Raw genomic sequence first — 11,032 nt, forward strand, 5'->3', positions numbered from 1 at the left:
CCTCACGGCACTGAGGATCCGGGTTCGATCCCAGCCCGTGTGGAGTTTGAACATTCTCCCCATGTCTGCATGGGTCTCACCCCTACAACCCAAAAGATGTGCAGCGTAGGTAGATTGGCCATGCTAAATTAATTGCCCCTCAATTGAAAAAAAAGAATTGTGTACTCCAAATTTATATTAAAAACAAGAATTCTCTTGCTGAGAGCCTTTCTCCCCTTCCTTCTCCCACTTAGAGGTGTACGCAGTTCTGTGTGGCTTCTGCTGATTCTTCCAGTTATATTTCAAGAGAAATGCCAACTATTGCCCATGTCTGGGATTAATAAGCTTGTGCAGAATCATGAACACAAAGAAGGTCCTTCAGCACCTGCCACACAACTTCCGGTAGACTTCAGCAACTTTACAGAACTCTAGGATGCATTTGACGTTTGCAAAATCTTAGTAACTACCACCAGAAATAATTCATAAAATTAACCTGTGTAGTTAACAATCCTTTTAAATAATGCTAATGGGAGGTCCATCATGTGTGATTAACAACGTGCAATAATTGGAGAGCTGAACTCCAAAATGGCAGTGCTGGAGACAAAATCCATCATCCCTCTCCTGGTCATCTTGATCCCTCCCTCTCATCCGACACCCTCGCTGCTTCTCACTTACCATTTCCCTCTGCCAACTCCCTCGCTCGCTCTTGCTCTCCGTTTCCCTCCCTCGGCACTCGTGCTCCCTCTCGCTTGCTCCTTCCAAACTCCTTTGCTCCCTCCCGCTTGTCACCTACCTCTCCTAAACCCCTTGCTACTTACAGCATACGACCTCACTTACCTCCAATCTCCCAAGACCCCATTGTAAGCATGGGCTCAGGATAGGGGCAGCAAAGGAACAGCGAGGGGTTTGGGAGAGTGCAACGAGGGGCAGGGAACATTTGACTGAGTAAGGCAGTGAGTGGGGTGGCGTGAAGGTAAAGTGAAGTTGGTCAGGAGAGGGAAACAAAGAGCAGAGGGAAGGAGGGAGTTGGGAGAGGGTTGGTAAACAGATGGGAGTGAGGGGTTTAGACTGGTACAATTGAGAAGTTTGGGAGAGGGATGATCAAAGTATTTAAAAAAGCAGACTGAGCATATGTAGTTACCATGCTGAAATAAAAATGGAGGTCAAAGCCAGCCGCACTTCTCATTTGAAAACTTTGCCAAAACAAAAACATGCTATTCATAGAATCTAGTGCAGAAGGAGGCCATGCACCGGCCCTTGGAAAGAGCACACTACTTCCACCCTATCCCCGTAACCCAGTAACCCCACCAACCTTTTTGGACACTAGGGGCAATTTATCATGGCCAATCCACCTAACCTGCACATCTTTGGACTGTGGGAGAAAACCGGAGCACCTGGAGGAAACCCACGCACACATGGAGAGAACGTGCAGACTCCGCACAGACAGTGACCCAAGCTGGGAATCGAACCTGGGACCCTGGAGCGGTGAAGCCACTGTGCTAACCACTGTGTTACCGAGCTGCCCACACATAAAACGGGGATATCTATTATGCCACAAGTCACTTAAATACATCACTCCTATCATGAAATTTAATGCCGTAATATTGGTTTAAAAAATGAAACTTCAATGCTGAAAGCCCAAGATGTGACTTTGCAAAATTACTGGGACGGAATTATTACGACAGAACATTCGGAGACTTACTTGGAAACTTTAGAAATCCTTGTAATATTTTTCTTTGACATTGCCATGCTTCTTGTATTTCGAATGTGCTTCAACATCCATGCACGAAGTTTAGTCAGACAGCTGTATTCAGACATAACTACTCTTGGCCAAGGATTACAATCAGCCATATCCAAGGCTGCAATGGCTACAGCTCTTCCCACCTGAGGAATTGAGGGAAACAGATTTAACAGATCAAATAATTCTTTTATTTGTGGTTTTCCCACATTTTCCCTCAAAATATTTGTCAAATATTTGTGGACCCACCCAGGTGAATAATTATTTGAACAGATGGAAGACAACAAGTTATTTAAGACAAGTCTCTATTCCATACTCCTGCAGCCTTTGAGCTCTAAATTAACCATGGCAACCTCACTCTCTCAAAATGTATTTACTTCTTATTTGCTTACAATGGAATGCTGATTTGTGGCTGGCTAAAATGGTTAATCAAGGAGGCACTATTTGATAACCAATTCTTTAATCCTAAAATTCAATTTTTGTACTTTTTTTTTCAACAGCTAAAGATTGCGGATTCTTGACCAGTAACATAAATTAATCTAAAACCATAAACTACATGTTCCACAACTAATTGGGTTTCTTGTCCAAACCAGGCTAAATTTCAACTGTACAAATTCTAATTCATTCAAATCTAACTTCCACTGTACCATTGCAAGCTATTTGGTTTCAGGATTTCTGTAAATACTGTATAGAAATTAAAACTGAATACCCAAGTTTGGTTTTCAAAATAGAAATTGAACCACTCACTTCTTATAATAATAATAATTAACACTGCAATGAAGATACTGTGAAAATCCGCTAGTCGCCACATTCCGGCGCCTGTTCGGGTCCACAGAGAGAGAATTCAAAATGTCCAATTCACCGAACAAGCACGTCTTGTGGGAGGAAACTGGAACACCCAGAGGAAACCCACGCAGACACTGGGAGAACGTGCAGACTCCGCACAGACAGTGATCCAAGCAGGAATCGAACCTGGGGCCCTGGCGCTGTGAAGCACTGTGCTACCATGCTATCCTGCTTTCATTCCCAATCTATTTTGGAGTCCTAATAATGTGGAGACAGCAGTTAAAATATTTGCAAGGAGTTTTCGTCAACAATAAAGCAAATATAAGAATGCAGGTTGCAGGTTTACCCAGTCCCCCATTGTCATGGTAGTTAGGCAACTTTATAAATGGTAAATAGTGCAAACCCTATTGAACACGCATTCTGAAAATAAGACATAGGAGCGTAAGGAAGGCCATTCGGCCCATCGAGTCCACTCCACCATTCAATCATGGCTGATTTCAACTCCATTTACCCGCTCTCTCTCCATAGCCCTTAATTCCTCGAGAAATCAAGAATTTATCAACTTCTGTCTTAAAGACACTCAACGTCCCGGCCTCCACCGCCCTCTGTGGCAATGAATTCCACAGACCCACCACTCTCTGGCTGAAGACATTTCTCCTCATCTCTGTTCTAAAGTCACTCCCTTTTATTCGAAGGCTGTGCCCCCGGGTCCTAGTGTCCCCTGCTAATGGAAACAACTTCCCTACATCCACCCTATCTAAGCCATTCATTATCTTGTAAGTTTCTATTAGATCTCCCCTCAACCTCCTAAATGCCAATGAATATAATCCCAGGATCCTCAGACGTTCATCTGTTAGGCCTACCATTCCTGGGATCATCCATGTGAATCTCCGCTGGACCCGCTCCAGTGCCAGTATGTCCTTCCTGAGGTGTGGGGCCCAAAATTGCTCACAGTATTCTAAATGGGGCCTAACTAGTGCTTTATAAAGCTTCAGAAGTACATCCCTGCTTTTATATTCCAAGCCTCTTGAGATAAATGACAACATTGCATTTGCTTTCTTAATTATGGACTCAACCAGCAAGTTTACCTTTACAGAATCCTGGACTAGGACTCCCAAGTCCCTTTGCACTTCAGCATTATGAATTTTGTCACCGTTTAGAAAATAGTCCATGCCTCTATTCTTTTTTCCAAAGTGCAAGACCTCGCACTTGCCCATGTTGAATTTCACCAGCCATTTCTTGGACCACTCTCCAAAACTGTCTAAATCTTTCTGCAGCCTCCCCACCTCCTCAATACTACCTGCCCCTCCACCTATGTTTGTATCATCGGCAAACTTAGCCAGAATGCCCCCAGTCCCGTCATCTAGATCGTTAATATATGAAGAGAACAGCTGTGGCCCCAACACTGAACCCTGCGGGGACACCACTCATCAGCGGTTGCCATTCCGAAAAATAACCTTTTATCCCAACTCTCTGCCTTCTGCCTGACAGCCAATCGTCAATCCATGTTAGTACCTTGCCTCGAATACCATGAGCCCTTATTTTACTCAGCAGTCTCCCGTGAGGCACCTTATCAAAGGCCTTTTGGAAGTCAAGATAGATAACATCCATTGGCTCTCCTTGGTCGAACCTATTTGTTATCTCTTCAAAGAACTCTAACAGGTTTGTCAGGCACGACCGCCTCTTACTAAATCCATGCTGACTTGTCCTAATCCGACCCTGCACTTCCAAGAATTTAGAAATCTCATCCTTAACGATGGATTCTAGAATCTTGCCAACAACCGAGGTTAGGCTAATTGGCCTTTAATTTTCCATCTTTTTTCTTGTTCCCTTCTTGAACAGGGGGGGTTACAACAGCGATTTTCCAATCCTCTGGGACTTTCCCGGACTCCAGTGACTTTTGAAAGATCATAACTAAGGCCTCCACTATTTCTTCAGCTACCTCCTTTAGAACTCTAGGATGTAGCCCATCTGGGCCTGGAGATTTATCAATTTTTAGACCTCTTAGTTTCTCTAGCACTTTCTCCTTTGTGATGGCTACTATATTCAACTCTGTCCCCTGACTCTCCTGAATTGTTGGAATATTACTCATGTCCTCTACTGTGAAGACTGACGCAAAGTACTTATTTAGTTCCTCAGCTATTTCCTGGTCTCCCATCACAAAATTACCAGCGTCATTTTGGAGCGGCCCAATGTCTACTTTTGCCTCTGGTTTGTTTTTAATGTATTTAAAGAAACTTTTACTATCATTCCTAATGTTACTGGCTAGCCTACCTTCATATTTGATCCTCTCTTTCCTTATTTCTCTCTTTGTTATCCTCTGTTTGTTTTTGTAGCCTTCCCAATCTTCTGACTTCCCACTACTCTTTGCCACATTATAGGCTTTCTCTTTTGCTTTGATGCATTCCCTGACTTCCTTTGCCAGCCATGGCTGCCTAATCCCCCCTCTGATAGCCTTTCTTTTCTTTGGGATGAACCTCTGTACTGTGTCCTCAATTACTCCCAGAAACTCCTGCCATTGCTGTTCTACTGTCTTTCCCACTAGGCTCTGCTCCCAGTCGATTTTAGTCAGTTCCTCCCTCATGCCCCTGTAGTTACCTTTATTTAACTGTAACACCTTTACATCTGATTCTACCTTTCTTTCAAATTGCAGACTGAATTCTACCATATTATGATCACTGCCTCCTACGTGTTCCCTTACTTTAAGATCTTTTATCAAGTCTGGCTCATTACATAACACTAAGTCCAGAATGGCCTGTTCCCTCGTGGGCTCCATCACAAGCTGTTCCAAAAAGCCCTCCTGTAAACATTCAATGAATTCCCTTTCTTTGGGTCCACTGGCAACATTATTTACCCAATCCACCTGTATATTGAAGTCCCCCATGATCACTGTGACCTTGCCTTTCTGACATGCCCTTTCTATTTCGTGGTGCATTTTGCGCCCCTGGTCCTGACCACTGTTAGGAGGCCTGTACATAACTCCCAGTATGGTTTTTTTGCCTTTGTGGTTCCTCAACTGTACCCACACAGACTCCAAGTCATCTGACCCTATGTCGTTTAGTGCTATTGATTTAATTTCATTCCTAATTAACAAGCCCCCTCTGCCCACCTCTGTCTTTTCGATAAGTTGTGAATCCCTGGATGTTTAAATGCCAGTCCTGAACCCCCTGCAACCATGTCTCTGTGATACCTACCACATCATCCTTGCCAGTCACAATCTGGGCCACAAGCTCATCTACCTTGTTCCTTACACTGCGCGCATTTAAATATAGCACCTTTAATTCTCTATTGACCGTCCCTTTTTATTTTCTTAGTGTGGTGGACCTTGGTTTACTGAGCCTTTCCATACACTGTGTCATATTATGTGAGATGGGGACTATCGTAACCTCTCCTGAGTTCTGTCTTTTCGTGCTTTTTTGTATTCCTAAGCAGCTACGCTTCCCACTGATTACTTCACCTATTCATCGTGATAGAATTTACAGTGCAGAAGGAGGCCATTCAGCCCATCGTGTCTGCACCGGCTCTTGGAAAGAGCATCCTACACAAGGTCCACGCCTCCACCCTATCCCCATAACCCAGTAACCCCACCCAACACTAAGGGCAATTTTGGACACCAAGGGCAATTTATCATGGCCAATCCACCTAACCTGCACATCTTTGGACTGTGGGAGGAAACCGGAGCACCCGGAGGAAACCCACGCACGCACGGGGAGGATGTGCAGACTCCGCACAGACAGTGACCCAAGCCGGAATTGAACCTGGGACCCTGGAGCTGTGAAGCAATTGTGCTATCCACAATGCTACCGTGCTGCCCATGACTTTCCCTTCCCCACTGGAGTCATGACTTACATGATTCTAAATTTGCTATTAATAAACAAAGCATGCAGATCATATACACACTTACTCACAGACAAAGATAGTGCCCATCCCAGACTGTATAGCAAAATGAAGCGCACCAGGAAACGAGCAAAAACTAATTTAAAAATTGCACTTCCTACATATTTGTAATATTTTTCTTCTTGCTGGAAATTAGTTGACTTAGTGAGAAAAATAAAGATTGCATTTTAAAGTGCTTTTCATGACCAACATCTCAAAATGCTGTACAGCCAATTAAGTACTTCTGAAGTTTAGTCATAGGTGTACTTTGCGCACTGCACGGTAGCTAGGAATATGAGCTTTGAATGTTACATTAGGTGGCAAATGCCAAACCAATTCATAAAGAAACCGCATCAACAGGATCAATGAAATTATGAGTAATGAACAATTAAAGATTTTAAAGGTTGTGTCGCTGAAAGAATGGTGTTTGAGGCAGGGGTTCCAATTAATGAGATAGTGATTGCAGTACTGGGGAAAGAGGAAGCGGTTCCATTAGAATAGACTCCACTAAAACCAGCTTGGACCTATGTCCTGGCAAATCAAATAACTAGGGCAGTGGATAAGGTAGATGGAAGATTCATTAAGGGTACACTGACAAGTCTGTAGAGCAAGGTCAAAGTTGCAGAACGGAGTGACCTGGGTAAAATCAAACCAATTATGTCATGCAAGGATGCAGAGTTTAACAAACAACGCATTATAAACATTAAATGATGGCAAAGGAGATATAAAATCTAGTAGCCATTATAGCAAATTGGTTGTCAAGGTTGAGAAATAAATAAATCTATTAAGAGTTTTTGACAGTATAACCAGCAGGATAGGCAAGGAAGAGCTGGTGGATGTGGTATATTTGGATTTTCAGAAAGCACTGGATAATGTGCCACACAGTAGGTTGTTGCACAAATTTGCTCATGGGATTGTGAATAATATATGGGAATAGACTGAGGATTGGTTGACAGGTATAAGAAAGAGAATAGAAACAAAGTCTTTTTGGGCTGACAGGGTGTAACTGTAAGGATCAGTGATTTAGTGATTTACTCTCTATGTCAATTAATTAGATGAGCAAACCAAGAGTAATATATTCAAGTTTGTTGATGATAGAAAGCAGAAAGCTAGGAAAGAAAGTAAGTTACAAGAATGACTCAACAGACTGCATATGGATTACTTTAGTGATTGGGAGAGAAAGTGACAGGTGGAATGGAAGGGGGAGGGAGAAGTGTGAAAATTATTAATTGCGGTAAGATGAATGGAAAAGCAAATATTTTGGAAAAGGAGAGATATTAGTAAATGTTTACATTCAGAGGAGCCTGGGTGTCCTTGTATATGAATCACAAATTTAATTATACATTACATTATAAATTTGCATCTTTGCATACTTGCTCAAATATTTCTGTAGTATATTTAGGTGGAAAGGTAGGTAGCGGTGGTGGACTTGCTCTCCCATTGTCATGACATGCAGGAGGAACTGAATTCACACAACGGCCTGTATTATAATTGCATTCCAAGGTGTAGCTGTGGAAGAGAATATAGAAACTTAAAAATCACAAATAATTCATGGAAAAATTCTCTATTAACATGAATATTAGAATAAGCATTTATGCTGACAAATAAAATTACAAGGAGATCAACTATTCTGTTTTCCTTTGTACAATAAAGTGTACACTACATGACCACCTTCAATCATACCAGAGTCATAACAAAGTTTTAAATAGAAAAAATAGGATTCTGGACAGTTACGGTTCTGCGTCCTTAGTTGATTGAGTCAGACAATACTGACCACAATGAAAAGCGTGTAATGTAATTGAAACGGAGTCAAAAGCACCACTTTTCAGATCAGAGTAGATGGTGCAATTTTCTGTTGAGCAGGAAAACAAATGATCAGCCATCTTTCAAAAAGATCAATAATCACAATAATGCTTTACTGTTATGTCTATTTCTGAAAATTCATACAAAATAATTGACTTTGAATAAGGAGTAGACTTCAGATTTGTTTTTCAGATAGTCAAGAGAAATGTAAATGCTATAGCTTGAAGATGTATTTATTGTCTGGACCAAACCCATCTTGACCTGCGCTCACAATTATAGCCCTGTTTAGGAGGACAGATTCAAGTTTTAGAAAATGTAACATTAGTGTTAAAACACTACATTTGAACAGAATCTTTGGCCCGGATCTTCCAAGGAGTAGCAATTTGCTATTTCGGTCAAACAATGCCTCCAATTTGATGTTGCTCGCATTTCTTCTGAGATTTTCTTGAGCGTGGCTTTTACAGGAATGCACAGCACATTATCCATTGGGGAAGTCCGTCAAAGTGGAGGAAGTTGGGGGAGGGTGGAGAGAGACAGGGCATGGCCCCTTTTTACAGCATTAGCTGCAATATGGCAAGCTTAATGTCTTACTGAATGTTAGTGAGTGAGTGGGTAGATGGATAAGATGGGTAATGGGATAAGTGGGTAAAGTGGCAAGGTGACAATGGAGGTAGGCGAATAGGTGGGTAAGGGACTAGTGGATAAGGGGCTGAGTGAGTAGGGTGGATAAGAGAGTACGGTGGTATGGGGGTAAGGGGGCCCAGGGATGGGAGTGGGGGGGCCAGGGGTTGGGAGTCGGTGGTAGAGATGGTAGGTTGGACGAGTTACAGGTTAAGGGATATTCAGGTCAGGGAGGTAGCTGGGTGGTCGAGAGTGGTTGTCTGGCAATGGGCGGGGGTGGGGGTGCTATCAGGTCTGGTCAGGAGGGGTGGCAGAATTGAGTTGGGAGGGTTTGTTGGGTCAGCGGGTTAGTCGAGTGGTGGTGGGGAGGGCTACTCAGGTTGGTGTGGGTAGTCAGGCTGGGGTGGTTGTTGGGGGGGGGGGGGGGGGATTGCATAGTTACCCAAATGTTTTAATCTGGCTAACATTTCCTGGTAAGCAAATCTGAGACGTGATGTTCACAGAGGGTCCCTAAATCAAGGAAGTGCTTCTAAATCAAGGAAGTGCCTATCAGAGGTTGAAACCTCCGAGGCAGTTCCCATGGAGGTCAGCGTGCCAGGACCTCCAGAGTTTCTACATGCATCTTCAGTCTCCAAGGATCCAGAGATCGTGAGATTTGGCCTATTACAGAATTCTACTCATAACAAATAAAATTAATATTTACAACAAACAGGGGCGTTCAGTTTTTTTTCCAGTTTTCTTTCAGTTACTACTTTTAAAGATCGGAATAATGTAAAAATTTTCAGATGCCGCGATCTGTATTCCTTCATACAGCACTTAACAATACAAAACAAAACTGATATTTGAAAATTTCTATTGAAAGCTATGCAAGCAAAAAAATGAATATAAAAATAACCAAAGAATTATTTTTACCCAATCTAACTCTCAAGCTACATCCTCTTACCTGTGAATAATTCCCGTAGCTTTATAAATTGCCACTCTCCCCACTTCCCTCTTTAGACTGGCCATCCCTTTTGTCTTTGGCATACATGTTTCTCTCAGAGAAATTGCAAGCCATGAATCAAAGTGTGCTGAGTTCATGGAGATCAGTTTTGGAAACAACATATTCTCCATCTATATCGATAATGAAAAAAGCAACATTATTAAAATAAAGAGTTTTACCCTATCTGTGACTGTGAAGCTGAAAGGTCACTAAGCACATAGGATAAATGTTTAGTCCATGAAAGTAAAAGCATTTTGACAGTACCATATTGAGTGTTATGTCATCTAATCAGAAGATAAAATTATTTGATTTCACTGTTGTGTCAAGTTACGATTTATAATTAAACTTGGCTTATAGGATAGTAAACAATAACTAAAAGAAACTGTAAATATTATGCAAAATTGGAATTGTTAAAAAGCTAACTGAAACCTCAAGCTGTTCAAATATTTCAGAGACAATATCTATTTATTTAGATCTGCAAGGTTTGTGCCCTGGTTGAAGAAGCAGATGAAGATTTGGATGGCTGCGAAGATCAAATCAAAGCTTGTTTTTAAGTGCTATGCCCTCAGTGAACAACATGCCCTAACATCATAGAAACAGCAAGAAGTTTAAGTTTGAGATTTCGGTGTGCAAGGAGGGACCATGTTTACAAATTTGATTTCTAGTTAAGTTTGATGATAATACTCTGAAGACTCTGGCATTGGTTGTCTCCTCTTCAACTCTTTACATAAATCTGAATAGTTCAATGGCTGTTCAAGAAGGCAGCTTACCAGCACCTTCGCAAGGGCAATTAAGGAGAGTAACAAATGCTGACCGAGCCACATCCATGAACGAATAAAAAACCTGGAAAGTTCCAACAATTATGGTGTTTTATTGGCTTTGTTACAGTACTAGATGTCACTTTTGGTGACAACAAGCCTTAATAGCCTTAATAGCTTGAACTGAATGTGATGCAAGCTCTGTGGGGATTTTCCAAACATTCAGGGAATTGAACCCAAACTAGATTAAAAAAACAAAATACTACTGACACTGAAAATCTGAAAATACACGCTGGAAATGCTGGAAAACACAAGAGGTCAAGAAGCATCTGCAGGGCGAGGAAGAGAGCTAATGTTTCAGGTTGTTGCTCTTTCACCAGAACAGAAAGTTGTTAGAGATGTACATTTTTAAGCAAAGTGGGCAAGGGGAGGAAAGAACAAAAGGAAATGTCTGTGATAGGATGGAAGACAGAAGAGATTTAAATAACA

The 11,032-nt window shown here is 41.9% G+C and overlaps 1 protein-coding gene across 1 annotated transcript in view; it reads right to left on the reverse strand.

Moving 5' to 3' along the window:
• Positions 1 to 11,032, reverse strand: part of agbl5 (AGBL carboxypeptidase 5) — a 191,252-nt gene that overhangs the window by 120,739 nt on the left and 59,481 nt on the right. The window contains 5 exon segments of the mRNA XM_072498931.1: positions 1,682 to 1,863; positions 7,753 to 7,888; positions 9,747 to 9,787; positions 9,789 to 9,865; positions 9,868 to 9,916. Coding sequence (XP_072355032.1) covers positions 1,682 to 1,863; positions 7,753 to 7,888; positions 9,747 to 9,787; positions 9,789 to 9,865; positions 9,868 to 9,916 — 485 coding nt within the window.

This window comes from Scyliorhinus torazame, chromosome 4, assembly GCF_047496885.1.
Source record: "Scyliorhinus torazame isolate Kashiwa2021f chromosome 4, sScyTor2.1, whole genome shotgun sequence".
In the NCBI taxonomy this organism is placed as follows: Eukaryota; Metazoa; Chordata; class Chondrichthyes; order Carcharhiniformes; family Scyliorhinidae; genus Scyliorhinus; species Scyliorhinus torazame.